This window comes from Aythya ferina, assembly GCF_964211825.1.
Source record: "Aythya ferina genome assembly, chromosome: 2".
Lineage (NCBI taxonomy): Eukaryota > Metazoa > Chordata > Aves > Anseriformes > Anatidae > Aythya > Aythya ferina.
In genome coordinates this window covers 417,618-442,685 of record NC_140297.1, presented here as the reverse complement: position 1 = coordinate 442,685, position 25,068 = coordinate 417,618, and the positions used below count along the sequence as shown (strand labels likewise).

At 48.7% G+C, this 25,068-nt stretch overlaps 1 protein-coding gene across 2 annotated transcripts; it reads right to left on the bottom strand.

The window, feature by feature from the left end:
• Positions 1 to 10,755: 10,755 nt before the first annotated feature.
• On the bottom strand, positions 10,756 to 20,480 carry ASB10 (ankyrin repeat and SOCS box containing 10). 2 transcript variants are annotated; one of them, XM_084508355.1, is made up of 5 exons: positions 20,105 to 20,480; positions 14,058 to 14,325; positions 13,002 to 13,506; positions 11,586 to 11,699; positions 10,756 to 11,360 (listed from the first exon to the last, which is right to left on the bottom strand). In XM_084508355.1, the coding sequence occupies exons 1-5, from the start codon at positions 20,418 to 20,420 to the stop codon at positions 11,175 to 11,177; spliced, it is 1,389 nt and encodes a 462-aa protein (XP_084364481.1). In that variant the 5' UTR covers positions 20,421 to 20,480; the 3' UTR covers positions 10,756 to 11,174. The 2 variants fall into 2 exon arrangements, with proteins under 2 accessions (XP_084364481.1, XP_084364482.1); XM_084508356.1 differs by lacking the exon at positions 20,105 to 20,480 and adding an exon at positions 15,533 to 20,059.
• Positions 20,481 to 25,068: the final 4,588 nt, after the last annotated feature.

Genomic DNA, 25,068 nt, shown 5'->3' with positions numbered 1-25,068 from the left:
CAGAGAAGGCTCCAGGGTAAGGATTTTCAATACTTAAAGGAAGCTTATAAAAAAGACGGGGAGTAACTTTTTCCTTGAGCAGATAATGATAGAACAAGAGGGAATGGTTTTAAACTAAAAAAGGGAAGATTTAGATTAGAGGTTAGGAGCAAATTCTTCACTCAGAAAGTGGTGAGGCACTGGAACAGGTTGCCCAGAGAGGTTGTGGATGCCCCATCCCTGGAGGTGTTCAAGACCAGGTTGGATGAGGCCCTGGACAACCTGATCTAGTGGGTGGCATCCCTGCCTATGGTAGGGGGTTTGGAACTAGATGATCTTTCTGGTTCCTTCCAACCCGAGCTGTTCTATGATATGATATAAGGGCAGAAGTGACAGTGGCCAGTCTTGTGCACCAACCTCTGTGACCTCTGTGGTTCAGCAGAGTGCCTAGAAGCAGCCCTTAAGTTGGGTTTTCCTGATTTGACTTCTCATTTTCCCATGCTGACAAGGGAAATCTTTCTTCCTAGCCAGGAAGAGCTCCCAGCAGGACCTGCAGTGGCTCAACACATGCCAAAGCAGCACAACTCTTGTGAGGCTTTCACAAAGGAATACTTTCTAAGAGATGGTGAGTGAAGGCTTCTGGGTTTACTAGGGGCACACAGGCCATCTAAGGTGCCAACCAACTGTTTCAGCAGCCAGGGTGACATCAGTCAATCCAGGCACATCTGCACAATCTCTCCTTGCCCTTCTGCCCCAGGGTCCACAGGTGAAACAAAAAAAAACACAGGCAATGCACATGTGAAGCACTCCCATCCTCACCAGGTGTCAGGTCTACTAAGCAAGAATTAAGCCATGCCCTATGCCACTGAGTGGAGCTCATTCCTGTTTGTGGGACTTCAGCCTTTCTTGGCACCCCTCGTGACTCCTGCACCCAGCACTGGACCCACACTGTGGGCAGATTTCCTGTGCAGAGCACTTTAAAATGGTCTTAGAGTTCATTAGCAACTGCTCTGACTTGACAGAGCCAACTCAACCTCCATGGCTTTGTGACCTTGAGCTCCCTGGGATCCTTCTCTTGCTTCCTTCCATATCTGGCTGCCTGTGCCCTACAGGAATAGGCTGCTCAGTGGACACAGACCTGTGAGCGTGGGGATATGGGGCAATTGCCACAGTAGTGGGGTCTGCAGGCAAGCACCTAGCAGAGACTGTGGTGATTACAGATCCCAGGTAGCAAGTTGCACTTGTCCTTCTCCAGCCTGACTGAGGGGCAGCAATGCACAAAACAGTAAGAACAGGGGGACAGCCTGCCGGGACTGACCACTTCAGCAGGAAACTGGGGTGAGCACTTCAACTCACTCAGAAACACATGAATTCAAATTGGAAGATAGCACTGTTGCCTGACTTGTCTGCACCTGAAAATGGTCTCTTATTTTGATTTCTTCACTCCTGGATAAAGTAAGAGCCTTCACACATCTCTTTGATGATTGTTCTGTTCAGGAGAGATAACACTTCCTTCATCCTGGGTTTTGACTCCTCCTGCTCTGGGAGAGCAACGCTAGCCAGACACTTCAGATAATTTCTCGGGATCCTAAGGCACAGGGCTGGCTTATATCGGCACTGCTGTGATACTGCCTTATTGTTATTCTGGCACCAGGTGCAGCTGAAAGTTATTACTTTCTTTTGGCTTGTGTTTGTACAGCAGACCAAGACTGGGCATTCCTGGCAACATTCCCAAAGTAATGCCCACACCTGGGCTGCAAAGTTGCCTTCATTTACTACCTGAATAAGCTCTCCTAGGGGCATCGACACACCCACTCCATCTAGGACAGCTCCTCAATTGCATCATGACTGTTCCCCATGGAGATCAGAGACATTGTTCAGGAAGTATAGCTGGCATCAGACAGAAAGGAGAGAAGAGGAAGACATAAAGAAAGAGCAAAGCAAGGATGAGATCTCCAGAGGAAAACTGTCACCTGGAAGTCACCAGGTTCATGAAAAGAAAACTGCTCATGGCAGTCCAGGGTTCTCAACAGGAGAGATGGGGCCCATTTTTTAAGACAGCATACCTGACACATTGTCAGCTCCTGACTTCAAGGAGGGGAGCAGGGGGCAGGGATATCACTGCATAAGGTGCCCTTTAGAGGTTACCAAGGAGACTTTTTCAAATCATAGAATCATAGAATAGAATCATAGAATATCCCAAGTGGGAAGGTACCCATAAGGATCATCGAGTCCAAAATGCCAGAGGGCATTCACTCCCAGGTAATAGGGTGGTGCATGTTGCCATAAGGCAACATACATGTGTCTAGCTCATGAACAGATGGTCTCTCCTAGGAGCTAAGCCTGATACCTCTTGTGCTTTTAGCCTAAAAGAAGCTAAGTGCATTGCTCTGCTCTAGCAGACATGAGCATGACTCTGAATGCTTTCATTTTAGCTGGCTGCATGACACCCATGATCTACAAGTCACTATATGAACATATGTTTCACAGCTATCCCTCACTAGCAAAGAGACTATAAAAGATCATATTCTTGGGGTGCAGGATGCAGGATTCAGAGTAAAATTTGTTATGCAACACAATCCAGGCTGGCACCTGAATAACACTGATATCGCTCTCTTCTGATGAGAATATGGTACTGGCTTATCACAATATCAAGTGGCCCTAAATTCTATACCACCAGCATCTTGTGTGGCTGCTTAGCGTACAAGAACAGTCCTGCTAGTCATTAGGTCTGCATTATCAAGTGTAGGGCTCTCGTCATTCAGTCACAGCACCACTGAACCACAGAACAGTTGAGGTTGGAAGAGCATCTTGTCCAACCCCCCCCCCCCCCAGCAGAATCACCCAGAGCAGGTTGCCCAGCATCACATCCAGGTGGCTTCTGAGGATCAACAAGGAGGGAGACTCCACAACCTCTGTTAGAAACCTGGCCCAGTGTTCTGTCACCCTCACAATAAAGAAGTGCTTCCTGATCTTCAGGGAGAAACTCGTGTTCCAGTTTATTCCTGTTGACTCTTGTCCTGGCACTGGGCACTATTGAAAAGGGCTCCATTCTGTCCTCTTTTCACTCTCCCTACAGGTATTGCTGGACATGAATGGGAACCCCCTGAGCCTCCTCTTCTTCAGGCTGAGCAGTCCCAGCTCTCCCATCGTCTCCTCATAGCAGAGATGCTCACATTATTTTCCATGTTTAGATATTGTTATTTTGTCATGTGGTTTTCCCTTCTTTAGAATATAAAGCTCCTGTCCTTGAGGCTCTTTTTGTTGGCCATTTCCTAGACTTCTCATCATTCTTGATGTCTTCTGCTCCCACCACAGCCTGCCCACTATGCTGTGGTCACACTTCCAGAAGAAAAGATTGATGCAGCAGTTTGTTGCAGACCAGACCCTAATCTGTGCGTGCCATGACAGCTGCGCCTTTTCTGCGCAGCACATGGTACAATCGTTCCCTCAGATCTCAGCCTGCACCATCTCTGGCAGGTTGGGCCTTGCTATGGCTTTTAGAGCTGGGCTTTGCTGCCTCTAGGGGAGAACTTGTTTTTTGTTCTGCTGGAGCTGCAGCTGGGGCTGTTTTCTGCAGATTTCTGCAGTGTTTTCTGCAGATTAAAAAGGCATGATGGCTATTGCTATGAGTCCTTAACAACTCTGGAGTAGTGCCAGATGCAGGATGGCCCTCCAGATAAACCCTGTAAGTATCACTGCAGTTTCAGTACAGATTTCTGACTCTGAATAGGGTTTTCTGACAAGTTATACTTTCCCCTAGCAGTACTTCATTCTACACTATTTTTTTTTTTCTTAATTCTGTTATGAGATCTTTATGTGAAAAATAATGGAATTAAAGAAATCAAGGCACATGACATTTGCTCCCTCTGTCCCTTTCCCACAGGCTCTCTAGCCTGATGCAGAAGGAAACCAGCTTGGTCTGACCAACTCTGCATATTAGCTGAGCTCCCTGTTATTTTCCAGGCACTTCCAAATTGTTTAGTTTCTTGCTGCAATATTCTCCAGGAATAGAAGTGAGGCTGACCAGGCACAGGACAAAATTTAGGAAATCACAGGCTAGTACCAGAAACACACTTGCATTTGGCCTAAGCCCATGCAGCCAAGGAGCCTGAGCAGCAGCCCTGCAGCCAGGAGCACAGTTCTTGGAGGTCGGTGGGAAGGCACAGATGTGAACAGCATTGCTGCTGGCTGGTGATGAGCCAGAGGCATGTAGCACGGGCTGCCAGGTCCTGAGGAGCACCTGTGAGGTACCTGTGATACCTCAGGAGCATCAGCAGCTGTGTGGGAGCAGAGCTGTGGGAAGCATTCAGAGCTGCACAGCTAATGATGAAATACTGCAAGCACTCGGCACCAGGAGAGCAGCTGTAGGACCAAACCAGTCACCAGAGTGAGTGCAGCAAAGAGTTTTGCATGGGCTGCACTGCTGTGTGGGGCTGTGGCCTGGGGCAAATGCTGAGGCTTCTACTGTCATGAGACAAAGACCCTGGGAGAATAAGAATGTCATGGATAACCTCCTCAGGTGGGTCTCCATAAGGACCTCACCACAGCAGTCTGGTGAGAAGGCTGACTGTGTGTCACATCCAGTCCTGAGGTCCTTTGGCACTCCACAAACAGCGCCCAATCCCACAGGGTGATGCATGCACAGTGCTTCAAAATGGCTGAAGTTCCAAAGACAAAGCTTTTGAGTGAAATTGAATAACAGCAAATATTTAAATAAAATTATGAGCTACCATCACCTTTTTTTTTTTTTTTCCCAGAATGTATATATATATATTTTTCTTCAGAAACCAGCATAGGCAGCAAATTCAGAGCAAGGAAGCGGATAAAGCCAGCACAAACAAGAAGTTATAAAATGCAGGAAACTAAGGGGATTTCAGAGACATCAATGAAGTATCTGTGAACAAAGCTGTTAAGGGAAATGTGAAGCTGTTTAATTACCCTGGGGCCAAACATAGTCCCAGCAGTGATGGAGGCCAGTGGTAGACCACTATGGGAGAGTGACAAGGCTATGGATTACAGAGCTGTAATTAAGTAGTCCGATCTCCCTGGGATTGGGCTAAGCACCGTGCAGGATGAATTCTGGTCTGGACTAGGGCAGGACTGAGGATGATTTTTAAAAAAGACAAAGATGAGAAATCTAAATCCATCATGATAAGCTATTCTAAGAGGCAGTTAACTAGTAGATTAATTACCCTTGCTATGAAAAATGTATTTCTAATCTGTGTTTTCCCAGCTTCAATTTCCAGCCATTGGACCTAGTTTTGACTCTAAGTGCCAGTCAGAAGAACAGGCAATGATGAATAAATTCTGCACCTGCCGCACACCTTACCCCTCTCATCAGAAAGTTTGGTAATGCACAGCTGAGGACCACGAGGATCTCCTGGCAGAGTGTTGTCAGCCCTCCCTGCCCAGGACCACAGAACAAGCACCTAGAACTGCATGCCAGACTCCAAGGATGAACCACAGTGTGTCTGCCCACCACATTGCCCAGCTTTCTACTGCCACACATCACTGGCAATCTATCACTCTCACTCATGGCTCTTCTTTGAACCCTGCCCAGTAGGTTGTTGTTGTTGTTGTTTGTTTGTTTGCTTTTTTAAACATGAACCCCAGAGCAGGATTCCCCTGCGGCAGAGATTCCAAAGATTGCAGTGTCTGGGCACCTGCCCCAGGTTCTTGTGTATAAAAACAAGAATCCAATATATATTTCTGCTCTGTGTTTGAAACAGAAATGATGGCTAACATTCATATTTTACAGTGGTAATAATATACTGTCTATTCCATCAGTAATTAAGGAAGATGATGAAGAGAAACTAAGTAAAAATTTTTATAATCTGCATGAGGATAACCTGCATCCAAGAGTTTTTAATTGGCTAATCAGTTCAATGAAAAACTTTTTTTTTCTTTATGACAAATCACGGCACACTGAGGAACTTAAGATAACTGTAAAAAGGAAAATCCAATGTCTTACCAGTATTTAAATGTTATCACATGGGTATCCAAGAAACTGTAGAGCAGTTAGTTCAACATAGATTCCAAGCAATCATGCATAAACAGACAAGGGATGTTCTGGTTGAAGTAGTAAAAGCTAGAGCCCCAATGAATATTATTTACCATTTTTAAGTAAAAGAGTGTCCTGGTTTCAGTTAGAACAGAATTAATTTTCTTCCTAGTAGCTGGTGGAATGCTGTGTTTTGGCTTAGGATGAGAAGAGTGCTGATAACACCCCGATGTTTTAATTGTTGCAGAGCAGTGCTTATACCAAGTCAAGGACACCTCAGACTTTTGCTCTGTCCTGCCAACAGGCAGGCTGGGGGTGCAGTAAGAGCTGGGAGGGGACAGACCCAGGACAGGTCACCCAAACTAGCCAAAGGGGTATTCCATACCATCTGACGTCATGCTAAACAATATATAGGGGTGGCTAGCCGGGGGGAGGGGGCCGGACTGCTCGGGGTTAAGCTGGGCATCGGTCAGCGGGTGGTGAGCAATTGCATTGTGCATCACTTGTTTGTACATATTATTATTAGTAGTACTATTATCATCATTGTATTATTATTATTATTATTATTATTTTCCTGTCTTATTAAACTGTCTTTATCTCACGGGCTTCACTTTCCATTTCTCTCCCCCGTCCCAGAGAGGGAGGGGGGAGGGTGAGCGAACGGCTGCGTGGTGTTTAGCTGCCAGCCGGGTTAAACCACGACAAAGAGGTATTTACAAATGTTTGTTGTTGTTTTGTTGTTGTTGTTGTTGTTTTGTTGGTGGTAGGTTTTTGGTGCTGGTTTTTGTTTGTTTGTTTGTTTTTAGTAAATCTACAAGTTTGATAGAGCTAACTACATAGATACGACATGCTTGGACTCTTGCAAGTCATTTGACTTAGCTCTGCATGATATTCTACTAAGAAAAATTATCTGTCTGCTACAGTCCATGTGATCAGTATTAATGGGCTTGAAGGAACTGAGTAACTGAGAAGAGTTATTCTATATAATTCTTTGACAGGTATATTCCTAGCTGCATTCTATTCACATCAATGCTATACATTATTAGCAATCAGGGAGAAAATAAATAACAGTTTCCAGTAGAATTATTGAGGTGGTAAAAATGAAATGTTGGGATGGCGAAAGTATTAGGTGACACTTGCCTAAGACAACCTAACTGCATTACTTGAAACATCAGGGTCACAAAAAAACTGCTTCATTATACCTAAGTAATAGGTGTAACATATAAGCAAGAAGAATGTGGAGTTCATTTAAAACAGAGACTGCATCCTGGACAGCATTAAGTCTGAGAAAAAATTAGAGGTTTTGACATATGTCATCTGAACACATGAGGTGCTGAATGGGAGTGCATCACTTCCAAAGCACCCCCTCCTGTACTACGTATCATAGAATCATAGAATGGACTGGGTTGGAAGGGACCTCAAGGATTATCCAGTTCCAGCCCCCCTGGACATAGGCAGGGATGCCACCCACTAGATCAGGTTGCCCAGGGCCTCATCCAACCTGGTCTTGAACACCTCCAGGGATGGGGCATCCACAACCTCTCTGGGCAACCTGTTCCAGTGCCTCACCACTTTCTGAGTGAAGAATTTGCTCCTAACCTCTAATCTAAATCTTCCCTTTTTTAGTTTAAAACCATTCCCTCTTGTACTATCATTATCTATCTAATAAAGAGTCCTTCATCCTTTTTATAAGCCCCCTTTAAGTATTGAAAAGCCACAATGAGGTCACCCCGAAGCCTTCTCTTCTTTAGGCTGAACATCCCCAGCCCTCTCAGCTTTTCTTCATAGGAGAGGTGCTCTAGCCCTCTGATCATCTTTGTGGCCCTTATAAATCAAGAACTGTCAAATATGAATCTAAGGTTCCTGAGGCTACTTTATCTGCACTGCTAAGAATAACTCTCACAAAACCATAGTGCAATCCCATTTGAACGCTGGGCACAGTACTAGTCTCCTCATCTCGGAGTGATGATGCACTAAGATCAGTGAAGGGACAGGGAAGTTCTGTGCTTGTGGTTAAGGGGTGGGTGACAGTTTCTACAGTCAAATAGAATTCCAGCCTGAGTAAGGAGAAACATGATGGTGATCTGTAACGTCTTGACTAGTGTGAAGAAGATCATAGACTATTGTGACTATAGTTGCCCACAGATTCTTTGAATGTAAGAGTTAAAAAGCATCCAATGATACAAGGTGACAGCATGAAGACAAATAAAAGGAGTGGATCAACACAATGGCAAATAAGATATGAACTTTTTGCTATAAGGATATCATAATTCTCAAACTTACATGGGTCCAAAAAGCTACTGGTTAAATTTATGAAAGAGGAAAAAAAAATCTAGGGCTGCTAAATATGTCCTTCCTGACTCAAAAGTACCTGGAATGCAAATTAAGGAGCTTGGGACTTGAGGGTCAGTATTCCTAGGAAAGGGCTTTTCCATGCTTGCTTTGTCCTCATACCCTTATATAAATACCAGAATGGGTTATTTAGTCCATCCAGTGTGTCATGTCATACTTTTTACTGAGGAACAGGAAAAATGAAGTAAGAGTCAAACAGATACTTAAGACCAGGAAGCCTATAGGGAGATATTTGGTGGAGACTGATCTTTCAGATTTGGGGGTGCTGACTGATTCTTACCTGCACATGAGCCAGCAGCGTGCCCAGGTGGTCCAGAGGAGGGTTACATGTCCAGAGAAGGGCTATGAAGCTGGTGAAGGGTCTGGAACCCAAGTCCTATGAGGAGCGGCTGAGGGAGCTGGGGTTGTTTAGTCTGGAGGAGGCTTAGAGGAGACCTCATTGCTCTCTACAACTACCTGAAAGAAAGGTGTGGGGAGATGGGGTTGGCATCTTCTTGAAGATAACTAGTGATAGGACTAGAGGGAATGGCCTCAAGTTGTGCCAGGGGAGCTTCAGGTTGGAAAATAGGAGACATTTCTCAGAAAGAGCAGTCAGGCTTTGGGAAGGGTTGCCCAGGGGGGTAGTGGAGTCATCGTTCCTGGGGTGTTTAAGGAAAGGTTGAACGTGGTGCTTAGGGACAGGGTTTAATGGTGACATTGTTGGTAGGGGGATGGTGGTACCAGATGATCTTGGAGGTCTTTTCCAACCTTAATGATTCTATGATTGTATGAAGGGGATAGTAGGAATATGCAATGCTTTGACTGCAACAGAGAGGGGCAGCACGAGACCCAGTGGCTTCAGCTAGGATGGAAACTTCTGTCTAGAAATGGGATGCTTCTTTTTTTTTTTTTTTCTCCTGGGCATAGCATGCACAGGGGACATGGCTCGTGGCCGTGGGCTCATGTTACTTCAGCCAGTCACGAGGGTGTCTCTTGCTGACTGCTCTGCCCAAAACCCCAGGTGAATGCCGAAGCAGAAACAACAGCGCATACCCAAGAGACATTCCCAGTGACCCTTAAATTCAGTCCTATCCCATCCTTATGAAGATGATACTATCTTAGTGGCTGAGTACACATTATTGAACAAACACTACTGCAGGACAGTGCTGGAAAGAAGGACAGTAAACCAGCCCCACATGCACTGGTCTGCAGGCTGTTTTCATGCCAAGGCTATGGGACCTGCTCCCATAAACAGATCACCCTGAGCAGCCATGTGAGTATGGACAGCTGGGAGGTGGTGACTTCAGGCTGAATTCCTGCTCTGGTTCAAGGCAAATGCATTCCCGATGCATTGTATGAGTAAGGGTTATTACCCAGGGTATTCAAAAGCTTTCACTCCCTGCTCCCCTCATCCCTGTTTTGCAGACAGTCTTAGTACATCACCTCAAGCCAGTATCTCACATCCCTGCCCACAGGTGTCATAAAGCAGGTTGCTAATCCTTTTTGAGTTATACCATCTCTACAGTGAGTGTATTACCCAGACACAGACTGTCAACACCAGCTTCCCGGCACTTTGTGAGCATAGGACCACACTTTCCTATTGTATCCCATTAGCATTCATGCTGTGGTGCATCACTGGTTATTGTGGTGCATCACATTGTTATTTCAAGCTTGCTACTTCAGAGCAGCATGGACTAGCTGTGCAAAGAGGTGATAATTAGGGGAGTAGAGCTATACCCTGTATCCACACAGATGCAGAAAAAGACAGAAGCTCTGGGTATGTCAAACTGCTTAGCCTTCAAATATGTGTGTTCCAGTGCCCTGGTGTTGATGTGGACATTAAGAGGCCTGAGACGACCAGTGCACAAAGAGGAGCACATTGTAGTGCTGTCCTAGTGCATCTTCTGCCAGCCAGCAGCAGTTCAGGCATTCCCTGAGGCAGAAGCAGGAACAGGATTAGCTTCCAGGAAATTGTTAAAGGCTGGTTAGTGCTCTGATCTCTTTATAACCTCAAATTTAAATTGCAGAAGCAAATGTTATCCTTTACCTTGTTCACAGTGCAGCACAGCCCAGGCACCAGCATGTGGCCTTGCATCAGGCTCTGGCAGACGCTGGCTGGGCTGTCACAGGGGCCATCTGCTCTGTACCCAGGGGACTAGTGCTCTCAGAGTGCATATCCTACTCACCCCAAACCCAAGTGCCCAGTACTGGCACGAGCACTGTTGTCCTGCCCTAAGCAGGACAACCTCAGACATTGCAACTGCATGGGAAGTGTTTGTTTCGGAGGCCTCGTTCCTACACCCATCACATTTGTTTCTGGTCCTTTGAGGAGCACGTGAATGCATAGGTCTGAGTGCACCTGCTGCTACACAGGGATAGTCTCATGGCTAAGCCCTATCAGGCAATCTTCAAGGCAAGGCAGAAGTTGTACTCTGGTAGGCATAAAGACTAGGGTTTATTCCAAACTCCCTTGTGTACAAACTGTAAACTACTTGACAAAAGACAAGTTCCCAACAAATGCCCAGGGCAGCAGAGCCTCCTGGTTCAGTTAGAATTTGTAGATCTGAGAAAAACTGAGATCAATCCAGCACATTTGCTCCTGGTCCCACAAAATGCCCTAATCATCATCTCTTGCTTTTCTTAGTGAGTCCGGAGCTTGTCTTCTTTAGGCTGGGTGAACAGAATGCTCCAAAATGGGTGCAGGAGACAGAGCACAAGGCTGGCGGGGACAGCAGCAGGTTTGGCAGAGGGGGGCTGACACAGTATGGCAGGAGGGAAGGGGTTATCTGGAAAGGCACAGGCTGTGCTGGTAGGGGTGGAACATCTGAACAGAGAGACAGTGGGACTCAAACCCCAGCCCTTAGTAGAGAACATCCTCAAAGCTGAGCAGCAGGAACCGGTGCAAGGTGCTTGGCAGGTGCAGCTGGGACAGGACTGGAAGCAAACGGCCCTCCAGGAAGGTTCTGAGTGCACAGCGAGCCAGGTGCTGCAAGGAGCGAGGTCTTTGCTCCAGCGAGAAAAGTGACTGGTAGAAACGTGGGTATTTCTACAGGGAGAGAAGAGAGGATGAGATGCAGACAACGCTGAAGATCCTACTCTGGGAGCAGAGGCAAAGCCAGGCAGTCCATTGCCTCAGCTACCCAGGTGCACCCTTTCTACCCCCAACAGCACTGCCCTCTGCCCTGCAAGGCACTCAGCCTAGCCTGGCCCTGTCCTAATTCCCCCAGCACATCCCACGATGGCCTCCAGCCAGCAGCGTGCCTTCTCTCACCTGCACGACCTCCGCTGGAACCGCCTCCACCCAGTCTGCGGAGACACGCACATGGTCATAGCTGTTCATCAGGACCTCGATGACACGCGGGCAGGCATGGCAGTACCGCAGCACCTGCACCAGGGAGACAGCGGATGAACCCAGCTCTGCAGGACACACTTCTGTCTTCTAAAAAGCTGCGCATACTCCAAAACAACCTCGGTAAATCTGGAGAATGAGCATCCTTCCTTTAAACTGCCCTGGGAGATCAAAGCCACTGATGGTGGAAAGCACCAGAGCACTGCTCCTGCAGCCAGGGCGACCCCCCAACCACACGGCTGGGCCCTGCAGCCTCTGCTCAGCTGCAGGGGCTGACGCATGGGGCTGGGATGCAGCGCCCTTCACCTGCCCTACCACTAAAAGCAGCTCACAAGCAACCACCTCCCTGCTCCTTACCTCGCATCTGGTCAGAACAAGAGCTGTTTGGGGCAAGGACAGACCCCCCATTTTGTGTGCAGCTCCTGCTACAACATACCACGCCTCTCACAAGGGCTACGCAAGGGTCTCAGGGCTGTGTTGTGCCTGTTCTGCACAAGGCTGCAGACATCCTGTGCCTGTGCTGTGCACACTGGTAGTCCCAGTGCTGTGCTCATCAGCTACTACACCAAGCCCCAGAAAGAAACCACAAATATTTCATGTGATACAAATCTCCGTTGTGTACCATGCCTACGTTTTCACAACATAGGTGCAATGAACACGCTGTGTTGGTGTCTCTTATGCCACCAGCACGGTCTTGGGAGCACACCCTACCCATGCATAGCTGCACCCAGCAGAGCCCCCGCGGGTCTTGGTTCCCACTCCCTATGGCCCAGGCCAGCAGTAGCTGTCAGAGTCTATTCCGGCTGTACGAGTGATCCTCATTATCTGGCGTTAATAGGAGATTAATTAGTGTTAATTGTTGATTTTCCTGTATTTTCCCAAAGGGGAGAGCAATCTGCTGATCTCCGGGCTGGGTAATTATTGCACTGCTCAGGAATTAAGACAAGAAATTAACCCTTTGTTTGCTGATGTCTTGCTGAGGCAGCATGAGCTGGAGGGTATGCCCCAGAGAGAAGAAACACCACCTGAGAGTAAGGGGGCTGGCACTTTCTAGGGCAAGTGATTATGGAAACTGTATAGGGACTGCCCATACAGCTTGGCAGACAGGTGTGGGAGTGCCCTACAGAAGAACACACTCTTGGAGAAAACTTCAGGGAATCCTTTACCAGTAACACCCCTTCCCTCTCCCCCAGTCCTTGGAAGAGTCAGGAAGGACAGCAAGCAAGCTGGTGCAGAACAAGCACTGCTGTGACAGGCACATCCTTCTTCTCACTGAGGCCCCAACGCTCATAGCTTTCCCTTCCCACCACATGCCCAGTAGAGCTGTGAGCCCTGCACCTTGAGGAGGGAGCCAGGCCAGATGCGGATGGCACCGTAGTTGAGCAGGGCTTGCACCACAAGCTCCGGATGGTGATCTAGCTTGTATGCAGTTGCTTGCAGGATATTGTGCAGTGCCGTGTTCCCACTGTAGTTCATGATGTTGACGTGTGCACCCCGGGCCAGTAGTAACTCTGCTATTTGAGCATTGGCATTCTTGCAGGCCAAGTGAAGTGGGTGCTGACGGTCCCTGTCTGCAGCGTTGATGCTAGCACCACTTTCCACCAGCAGCTGGCAGACCCTGTAGTAGCGCTCCATGTCCTGGGGCTGGTGGGGCTGAGCACAGGCAGCATTCAGTGGCGTCTGCCCCTCCTCATTCTTTGCCTCCAGCTCTGCCCCATGGCGCAGCAGCAGGCGGACGTGGTCTATTAGGCCATGCCGTGCTGCCACATGCAGTGCTGTGTCACATTCCTCTTCTGTCTGGCTGTTCACCCTGGCACCATGCTGCAGCAGCTGCTGGACACACCTGTGTGGGCCAAGAGCACTCAGTGACAGACTTTGCTCCCCGGCTCCCATCCTACCTGCCACCTTCCCACGTCCCCTTCTCTGTACCATCCCGTGGCTTTCACATTTCCCAAGAGTCCCCAAATCCCTGTTCCTCCTACCCTGGAGCAGTGGTTTTAAGCCACTATGACTGGTTAGCAGAGACACTGTCACCCTAATTCCACCTAACTTTCCACAGGTGTTTAGTAAGTGCCAGCACACCCAGAGTCTGCACCCACATCCATCTGCACATGCATTCCCAAAGTTTTGCAGTGTGAACCATCAGCTCTGCACTGCTGATGGGTAGCAAGGAGGCAGCACCAAGTTCAGTTGCATCAGCTCTGAGGCCTGGAGCTTGACATCATCTGTCAGACATCAGAGGTGGTCCTGGTCCAGGAGCATGCAGTGAGGCCACCCCATGCAGCAGCCATCGCTGCAACCACCAGCACACCTGCAGGGATGAGTAATGACCCCTTCTACACAGGATGAGGATCAAGGAGGGGAGGCCCCTTGCAGCCTCTGAGCAGAACTCACTCGATAGATTCTGGGCTCTTGCAGAGATGCATGGGCTTGTAGCCATCCTCAGAGACAGCCTCGGGGTCAGCACCAAAGCTGAGCAGCAGGCTCACGCAGTCAGTACTGGCTGCTGCACAAGCCTCATGCAGGGCAGTCTTACCCCCCGGTGCAAAGTTGACGGCAGCGCCCCTGAGCAGGAGGAGCCGCAGGCAATCTGTGTAGCCCCGGCTGGCTGTGATGTGCAGTGGCGTGGTGAGCTCCTGCTCATAGCTCAGAGACCACAGTCCTGCAGAGAAAGAGGGGTCAGGGAGTCACATCCAGCACTGGGCCCAGCGCTGTCCTTTTGCCCAGGGTACCCAATGTACATCCTCTCTTGACAATCTGGGGTTTCCTCTCAAGGGACTGCCTGCCTCTTCCTGCTAGTCACCAAGGTCCCTGCCTTGGGACCAGCATGTCAAAGGCACAGGATGGCTGGCGTCTGTCCCTGAGGCTGCACAGCCTTTCAGGAGCAGGAGCCTCAGAGCCAAGGCCCTTCCCAGGGGTTGGACTTTTCACCTGCAGCTCATTTATGCAGCAAAGGGCTTCTGTTGGCAGGAGAGCAGTGGATGAAGGGCCCAGGGGCACAAGCAGGGCTGAAAGCAGCAAGGCGGCTGGGAAAAGCAGCATGCACAAAGCACCACAAATAGAAGAAACAGGCAGTAAAACAAAAGGATCCCAGAGCAGGCTGCCACATACCCAGGAGACAGAGATGAGCCCTGAGTATGGCACAGGCACGCAAGCCTCAGCAGAGATGGTCATCTAGGGCCTACAACAGAACAAGGGTCTGAAACCTGCCAACTCTCAAAGATGCTGACCCAGCTAGAACCACTGCTGCGCTGGTGCAGTCTGCTGGCAGTCTGCAGCTGCTACAGAAAAAGGGCTTAAATCATGCTTCTTGCTGCCTCTCCAGGCTGGGCTGGAGGTCCTAGACTGCAGGATCATTGGACACTGCTTTGCTCTCATCTCTTTTTTGCAGAAGCAGTATACACCTAGTGTTTTTGTAGAGCTAGGTTCAAACTGAACCACCTGAAGGACGCAACACAAGGCTTTGACAATTCCTTGCTCAGCACAACCCACAGTGAGAATCAGAAGCCCCTGTAGCCAGCACAGGCTGCCCACAGACCAGGCACTTACTCAGTGCCAGGCTACAGGTCTGGTCACAGAAGGAGCACAACCTGGAGCCTGAATGTCCTGCATCAGGTGAGGAAACCCTGAGTTTCTCCTAAACTTGCATAAGCCCCTGCTAGAAGGGGTGGGTATGCAGGACACACCTCGCACTCCCAAACACATGCACACAGGAGGACCCAGCTACATCCCAGTACTCTGACTCCCATTCCCACTCCTTCATAGCCAAAACAAGACCCATGACACACAATCCCGGCAGCAGTAACGCCCTGTAGCATAAGCAAATGGCTCTGAGCGCCTGCTCAGCAGGCCCCGCTGCCCCCACATACTCAGCCGGCGGAAGTTGAAGCGGTAATCCTTCCACTCCTCCAGGTTGCTGGTGTCAAACACCGCACTGGGACTCAGCCGGTGCTGAGGGCTGCTGAGGACCTCAGCCAAAGTCCCCCGGTCCCCAGCCAGCAGGGCCTGCCAATAGGCCTGTGCAGGGCCCGTTGCTTTCCGCGTGCAGATGGGCTCCTGATGCTCATCCCTTCTGCCTGTGAGGCTGCCCATGCTGCAGCGCCCAGCCTCAGCAGAAGCCAGGGCTGGCCTTGTTGCTACCTCCACTGCCAGGCTCTGAGCCTGTGGGCACAGCCACACCAGTGCCCTGTGCTCCGTGCCGAAGGGCTGCCTGCCTGGGAGTGAGGACGTGTCACATCGCTGCTTGGCCCAAGCTGGAAGCAGCTCAGGTCTCAGCCGCTCTATTCTGGGAAAGCTTGTGACCAAGTGGCTGGGCCAAGAAGCAGGGCAGGACACTCCTGACAGGCAGCAGTGCTCTGCAGCCACTGGCTATGCAGGAGAAGCCCCCATACAGGGCAGGGCAGGGCAGGGCAGCAGCATAGCTTGTAGGGTAGAAGACGATACAGAACACCACTAAAAGGACAGAAAGGGAGTAGTCTGCATCGTCATCCAGTTGCTGTCCAGACCACAACAGCACAACACAGCTGCCTCCATGCACCCGCAGCATCCATCCACCCAACCCTCATCTCCCTCAAGCACTGCACCCTCATTTTCTAGTTCCACCCAAGGCCATGGCACTAGACAGGTTTTTAAACAAGTCACAGGAGAGTTCTTTTTGATCAAAGCTTACAGCCAAAGGACTGTTAGAAATAATGCAAGAGTGGGAAGGTCATTACAAGAGAAGTGAAAACATAGATGGTAATTACTCTTTAGACTTCTACCTACTTTTCCTTGAAATTCAGCCTTGCAGAGAGCTCCTGCACAGTTCTAGTACTGTTTTTTGTTTTGTTTTTTGTCCATCCTCTGACAGTTCCCTCACTGTTTTCCTTTAACCCTAAGCAGCATTTTTCCTGTCCCCACTTAGTGGCAGAAACCCATCCTGCCCCTACGTTGGTTACAGAACAGCACACTTTGCTCACAGTTCTTGTCACCATATTTTTTTCAGACCACGTATTCTAACAAACACACTAAACTGCTTAGAAGACCAGTCGTATTTAAATTTTTGTCATAGAATTATTCAGATCTTGGAGCTAAAAACACGTTAACTGACCCCAGCAAACCATCAAGCAACAATTACATTGGAGACCAGAGAAGAGTATAAAATTGGGAACTTTACCCTTCTCAGTAATGGGAATCACAGAACGGCTGGGGTTGGAAGGGATCTCTGAAGATCATCTAGTCCAACCCTCCTGCTGGGCAGGATCACCTAGAGCATCTTGCACAGGATGGCATCCAGGTGGGTTTTGAGTATCTCCGGAGAAGGAGATTCCACAACCTCACTGGGCAACCTGTTGCAGTGTTCTGTCACCCTCACAGTACAGAAGTGCCCCCTCACACTGAGCCAGAACCTCCTGTGCTTCAGTTTGTGGCCATTGCCTCTCATCCTTTCACTGAGCAAAACTGAAAAGAGACCGGTTCCATCCTCTCAACGCCCCCCTCAGATAATTATATGCATTGATGAGGTCTCCCCTCAGCCTTCTCTTTTCCAGGCTAAACAGGCCCAGCTCTCTCCGCCTGTCCTTATACGACAGGTGCTCCAGTCCTCTAATCATCTCCATAGCCCTTCTCTGGACCCACCCAGGTAGCTCCATGTCCCTCTTGTACTGGGGAGCCCAGAACTGGACATGATACTCCAGTTAAGGCCTCACCAGGGCTGAGTAGAGAGGGACTGGCCTGTAGTTGCCTGGGTCCTCCTTCTTGCCTTTTTGAAGACTGGCGTGACATTGGCTTTTTTCCAGTCCTCGGGCACCTCTCCTGTTCTCCACAACCTTTCAAAGACGATGGAGAGTGACCTAGCAATAACATTGGGCAGCTCCTTCAGCACCCATGAGTACATTCCATTGGGGCCCATGGATCTGTGGACGTCAAGTTTGCTTAGATGATCTCTGACCCAATCCTCTTTGACCAAGGGAAAGTCCACCTTTCTCTGGACTTCCTCTCTTGTATCCAGGGTCTGAGATTCCTGAGGGCTGATCTTAGCAGTAAGGACTGAAGCAAAAAAGGCATTCAGCAACTCTGCCTTCTCCATATCCTTTGTCACCAGGGCATCCATTCCATTCAGCAGTGGGCCAACATTTTTCCCAGTCTTTCTTTTTCTACTGATGTATATGAAGAAACCATTCTTGTTGTCCTTGACATTCCTTGCCAGATCTAATTCCAAATGGGTCTCTGCTTTCCTTGTCACTTCCCCTCACACTCTGACAGTGTCCCTAGATTCCTCCCAAATGGCCTGTCCCTTTTTCCACATGCTGTAAACTTCCTTAAAAATAAATGATCACACTCTGTACTGACATTCTGCAGCATCCTTTTTATGTGCAGACTTCAGTACTAGTAGTCTAGGTATAATGGAGTGCATGAGAGGGTAAAAAGAGGGAAGCCCTTGGCAGATTTCCTTACCTCATGGGATCCTCAATTTCCCCAAAGATATAAACAGGTATACAACAAGGGAATGGGTTTCCCAATCATAAAAGCACAGCCAGGGAGTCAAAAGACTGTATGAGTTAATGTCAGTAACAGTGTACAATTTACAGCTCCTCTGGGCTCCTTAAAATATCATTAGGGATGACTCAAGAAATACCAGGTCACTAGAATCCATTTTTAAGGTCACTGTCTTGGTATGTTTTAGGAAATTGTCCCTACACATCAGAGTAAAGTGTAACCAAAGCCTTAGGTATCTTGTCTGATACATTTTGCAGTATATTTTTGGTCTGTGCTTGATGAACAAACTTGCTTGCTTGGGTTTTTCACACCTTGAATATTTGGTGATAAAAGCAATTTCTGGGTGAAGTTGTTTTACATGAACTGTCCAGTTTTCTTTGGGGCACAATTTTTTACAAGCAGATTGACTTGCTGTTAAAGTGTTTTTCAGCCCAACACCAGGTGTGTGTTAAAAATGTGCAATTAATAGTTTTCTGACAAGTGGTCTCACCAAGTTATTACACCAAGGGTAATAACTTTTGTATTTTCTTCCTAAGTAGACTGTAACAATTCAAAACACACATGTAAAAATATTGGAACTCAGCAAATAATCTTCACCACCTAAGAAGTATCAGCATTTGCATCTGTAAGCCTACCCTATCTCTTTGTCTCTTGCTAGGATGAATTCCCACAGAACTTAGTAATGATCAAGCTTTATCACTGTGCTCTATAGCCTTGTGTCAGGACACTTGAAAAGAGCCCACACTTTTGGCAAGTGACCTTCATCACTGGCTCTTCCATTCTGACACATTGGGGCTTTCACCATCAGCCCTCTGCATAAAGCAGTGATGTAATTATGTCCCCTCAACACTTGACACTGTCTTAAATTCTGTGTGTCTGCCTGCACCACACTACTATCACGCAGCAGCAAGGACATACACACTTCCAAACTGCTAACTTTGACAGAGCCTACAACAGTTATGTTGCTTATTGAAAAGTTTGTAGATGACACTGATGAGCATGTAAGCAAAAGGTATTGAAGAGCATAGAAGCACGTGTGGTAGCTGCAAGATGTATTTGGGCAAGTTATGATGAGGTGCACAGATAGGAGGAAACACCAAGGATGACCAGCTTCTACCTCCTGTCACTCAGGACAGACTTGCTTGTACCATCTCTGAGATAGATGAGATTTCTGCTCACCTTCTCCAGTCCATCTCACAGAACAGAACAGATTGACAGCTTGAGGGGTGCAACCTCTACATGTGAAAGAAAGCAAAACTAAGCTTGGTGTGAATGCTTCTGTTCTGGAGCAAAGGTGGTGTTAACCCTCCTACATCAATCCCCCTGCAGCTTCCTAAAGGCAGTGTTTGGAGTAGGGATCGCAGTGGCTCTGCTTCACACTTTAAAGTCACCAGAGCAGAATTGTGACTTGGTGCCCAAGCAGAAGCCCACAAGGCTAAAGCGCAGCTATACCTATTACTCAGGGTATAGGCTGAGCTGTGCATGAAGGACACTGCTACAACCTGTTCCCAAAGCATGTCACAGGCTCCAGTTCCTAATGAACAAGAGTAATAGACCCAACTTAAGATACAAGAGAGAAAGAATCCTTATGCCACCTGATGTGTTCTCACCCAAGCACACTCATCACATAACACATACTTCACTTCTATCCCAGCAACCTCTAGCAGGACAGTCCTGATGTTTTTCTGCTCCTGAAGCCTTTTCAAGGACCATATTCTCACCACTTCCCAGCAGACATACCTCTGATCTCCTTTAGAAAGCTAGCTATATATTGTTGTATAATCCTAGAATCCCCCTTCCTCATCCAAAAGCTGTTTTTTTTCCCCCAAGTCCCTGTTCCACAACTCCATCTCCACCACTGTGTATTCCCCTCAACAGTTTTCTCGGCTGTCTGTGCTCTTTCTCTGGTCCCTGTTCACAGCATTTCCCACCACTGCTGACACATCCCAGTTCCACACACCCACCAAATTTCCTACTAGTCCAGCGCAGCTCATCACCCTTGGTCTCAATGATGAGATTAACAGCTGCGTTCCTGCTGAAGTACTTCTGCACCCTCTCCAGGTCCCCAGTGAAGAGCGCGTTCTGGACGAGCAGGTCCCGGCACTCCAGTGGCTCCGAGCGGCTTCTCAGATAACCCTGGCCAGCTGGGCTCCGGCTGCACTCACGGTGGTGGTATTGGGGTCTTACTTGTCGAGAGTACTTCCACTGATCCAGCTGCTCCTCATCCATTTGCACTGAGTGTTGTGCAGCAGAGGTGAAGGGAAAGGTGCAGTCCGTCATGTAGAATGCACAGGACAAGCCCAAACCTCACAATAAATAAGCTGCAGCCAAGAGCTTCTTGTCCAAGGCTGTGTCTTTTATGGGTTGCTCCCAAGTTCCAGATCCCCAGCGCCTGGCTGGATTCAGGCACAGGCCTGACTCACCCAGTATAAATAGTCCTGCTTGGCAGCTCCCCTACAGCACCTCCCTGCCGTCCAGGAGTTTATTTTCAGCTGCTGGATGCAGGCACCAGCACAGATGAGGCACATGTCAGAGACAGCAGACATACAGTTCCAAAACACCTGCCAAGGGCAAGGACACCTCTTACTAGATCAGGCTGCCCAGGGCAAAATCCAACCTGGTCTTCAAAACCTCCAGGGATGGGGCATCCACAACCTCTCTGGGCAACCTGTTCCAGTGCCTCACCACCTTCTGTGTGAAGAATTCCCTTCTAACCTCTAATCTAAATCTTCCCTTTTTTAGTTTAAAACCATTCCCTCTTGTCCAATCATTATCTGCCCAAGAAAAAAACTACTCTCCATCTTTTTTATAAGCCTCTTTCACGTACTGAAAAGCCACAATGAGGTCACCCCGCAGTCTTCTCTGCTTTAGGCTGAACATCCCCAGCTCTCTCAGCTTTTCTTCATAGGAGAGGAGATCTAGCCCTCTGATCATCTTCGTGGCCCTCCTCTGGACCCGTTCTAACAGATCCACGTTCTTCATCTAGGGATCCCAGATGTGAACACAGCACTCCAAGTGGGAGCTCACAAAGGCAGAGCAGAGGGGGACAGTCACCTTCCCCCACTCGTGGCCACTCCTCTGTTGATGTAGCCCAGGATGCAGTTGACCTTCTGGGCTGCAAGCACACGCTGCTGGCTCATGTCAAGCATTTCATCCACCAGAATCCCCAAGTCCTTCTCTGCAGGGCTGCTTTCAATGAGTTTTTCTCCCAGTCTGCACTCATATCTGGGATTGCCCCAAACCAGGTGCAGCACCCTGCACTTGGACTTGTTGAACCTCATTGGGTTCACATGGGCCCATTCTCAAGCTTGTGCAGGTCCCTTTGGATGGCATCCTTTCCCTCTCTTGTGCTGACTGCACCACTCAGCTTGGTGTCATCTGCAAACTTGCTGAGGGTGCACTCCATCCCACTGTCCATGTTGTTGATATTAAACAGCACTGTTCTCAAGAGAGCCCGCTGAGGGACACCACTCACCACCAGCTTCCACCTGGACATAGAACCACTGACCACCACTCTCTGGGTTCGACCTTCAAGCCAATTCCTTGTGCACTGAATGGGTTTGACCTTCCAATCCATCTGTTGCGTTTGGATCAGCCACTGCCAGGTCTTTGAACAAAGTGAGAGGACAGCGTGGCAAGAATGGGTGGAGAAAGCATGACAGAGAACAGAGAGGCTCCTCTGTTAAGATGAGGGACTCAGAACAACAGCCCTAACTCACAGGAGCCCCTGAGGAGGTGTATTCCAGCCTCAGGGCGCTTAGAGTACAGAAAAGCTGAATTCCTATAGAGATGAGGAAAAGGACAAACTAAGGAGAAGTCTTAGTTCCTTTCCAGCCTGTCTTTCCAGCTCCTGCTGCTCCTGTAACTGGAAGCAGTGGGGTTATGCTTACCCCAGCCATGGCCCTGGGCACAAAATCCAAACGTAGTCTTTCACCCATTCATGCTGTCTGCAACCATCCAGGAAAGGGGTCCTGAAGAACACTGGCTGCTGGGCTGAGGCCAGGTCCCTAACCATCACATCAAGCACACTGGGAGAAGGCAGGCAGTGCTTTTCTACTCAGGAAGTTTCACAGACCTTGAGGTGAGAAGGTGCATGTTTCTTTGCAATAGCTACTGCTACAGAATTTCTTCTCGCCACCATGACTAACAACAACAAAAAAATAGTCCCACAAAACACAACCACACACAGCCTCCCCCTTCCCAAAAAACCCACTGACTTCCTCCCAGCAGAGCATGTTCTTCATATTTAGCAGGACTCTGGCACCTGCCCTGGTCCCACAGCAGAAGAGGCCCCTTCTCAGTCTGCCTGACACGCGACAGGAGGGAAGTCAGGACCATATATGTTCCCTCAGCACTGTCATCTGGCAGGAGTTGTCCAGCTACTGGCGCAGGCTTTAGCTTCAAATCCAGTTCACTGAACCCACCACATGCATCGTATCAGGTTGCATAGCCTGCGTGGGGAAAAAAAGTAGACTCCTCCTCACTGGTTTTGTATATTACTTTGTATATCAGTTCCACGGGGGCTGTCTGATGTAGAGATCAGCAGCACCCAGTCCTCCATCTCCAGTTAATTCAGGGCCTTTAGCAAGTCCTTCCTCAGATGCTTTGTATTTGCCTGTGAGGAAGAAAAGGGTCCTCAAAGGATCACAGTAAATGGGATCATGTGCAATCTGACGACCCACGGCTGATCACAGACATGTACAAGGATGTCTCCTCATACATCCAAGGAAAGAAGATGTACATGCTTGAAAACTACATATTGCAGTTGTGTTCAGTTATCTTCTAAACACTGTTGCTGTTATCGCAAGAGATTTGTTTTAGCTCTTACTAAATCATTTATTTGTTTCATCATTAAGCACGCCTTGTGTTTGGGCCAAGATGAACAGATTGAAATCAGAAACTTAACAGCATATTTCTTGTATGGTATAACAGAGCCTGTGAGACATTTTGGAATATCAGGTACTCAGACACTGTAGTTCAGAGGATCAAGTTCTGGCTGCAGGTTTGCAGGGGGTCAGCAGCCGACCATGATTGGGAAGGCACTCCCTAGAGAGTGCACGAGAACCCCTGCCAGAAGCAGGGACCACTCACTGGCTGTTGGTACATCTCCAGCTGTCACAACTTCCCCACAAGAGGCAGTAATTAAGGACAAAGCAAGGAGAATAAAGTTGAGTTGAGCTCCCTTACTTGGATACTTTGTGTACGGGAGGAGGACAAAGTGGTACCAGGAGCCTTGTAGTCCAACGCAGTATTTCTGTTTTGCACAGGCCGGGAGGAGAACGGGAGGGCACCCATTCAGCAGAGAGGAATGGCAGCAGAAGGAGAGCGGTGATGACACCCTCCCATTCAGACACTCACCAGCACTCAGGGAACCACTGCTGGAGCTGCTGCTCCATCTGCTCCCTCATGCCTACTGTGTCCAACTCATGCAGCTTCCCATGGACATACAATAGCATGTGCTGGTACTCAGCTTCGTAGTCAGCCCTGTGTGGGTGCTGCAATTCTTTCCCCAGCTGTACCCACAACAGAGCAGCTGAAATCCTTGGGTTTGCAGGGTCCTGCAAAAACACAAGTGCAAGAGCTTGCTGGAGAGTAGGCATGGCTCTGTATTGACCATGGAGCACAGGTGAAGGACATCTGGGAGACAGTCCCGTCACCAGGCAGGCCACACATATCCCCATTCCAAAGGCCAGCACTCCACCGTGCTGGCCACGTCCCCTGCTACTCTTGCTGCAGATAACACCAGGCCTGCCTTATCAAGTAAATTTCTCCCTTGTGCCAAGCAGAAGCAGCCATGGTGGGGAAGAAACATTAGGAGCATCAGAAAGAGGTTGTGTGGGGAGCGAGCAGCGTGCGTGTAAACGAGCCTGTAACGAGTTTGTAATATGCATGTGTGGCACGGCCTGCGCAGCGTCATCACAATGGCATAGGCACTTTCCCGCCTCATTGCCTCCCAAATGGATTTTAAATATCATTCCGAGGACACAATTATTTAAAACGCTGAACTAAACACTCGCTAATGGGAAAACGGCGTGTGGCCTGCAGCAGCCATTCCTCATGGGGCCACTCTGCCCATGTCATCCCCTTCTCCAGCCCCACACCCTTCATGGGGCCACATGGAAGCCTCCTCTTCCTCCCACCCAGAGACCATATAGGATACCACTAGGTAACTCTCTGAAGCCTATTGAGTACATGGGAATACATTTTTCACTCTCCTTCCATTTCTGTCCTCAGGTCACAGAGAAGCTCTCTGCTCTGCCCCAAGTTTCTCAGCACCAGGGGCACGGTGAGCCTGCTACTGGGGCTCTGAACAGTCCCTGGCTGCAGCTCCATATGCAAGTATCAGGGCCTTAGCAGGCAGCAGGTCTTTCAGTCTTCCTCCATGTTTGGCAGGAGGCAATGCAGGGCAAGAACAGGCCATTAGAACAGGCATGCTTTCTGACCCACATTGTTATCTGGCCCTAGAAATTACAGATATCAAAGAAGACTGACTTTCTCACAAAAATGACTTGGGAATAACTGTCCCATTCCCGCTCCACAGTCCTTGGCAGAGGAGATGAAGGAAGCAACATTATTGTTGGCTACATCCAGGACTCCAGAGTGAACAGAGTACGAAGAGAGACAACAAACAAGGAAACAAACTATTTGCAACAATCCTTGCTGGGGAGAGCATAGATGGAGAACAGCTCTAAGAATGCCATGGATCCTTAGTCCCTTTACAGTGTTGGCAGTATCAGGAATAACAAAGCCTCAGACAGCAATGTGTGTGTTCATGGGGGATTGTCTGTCTAGCCTTTGATCATCATTCATTTCCCATTCTCCAGGCAGGGATTCTGGGCTGCCATGAGTTAGGGACTTGACATTATTCGGAGAAAACACCATCTCAGACCAAACCAGAATAGGGAAGGGACATAGACCAGCACTGACC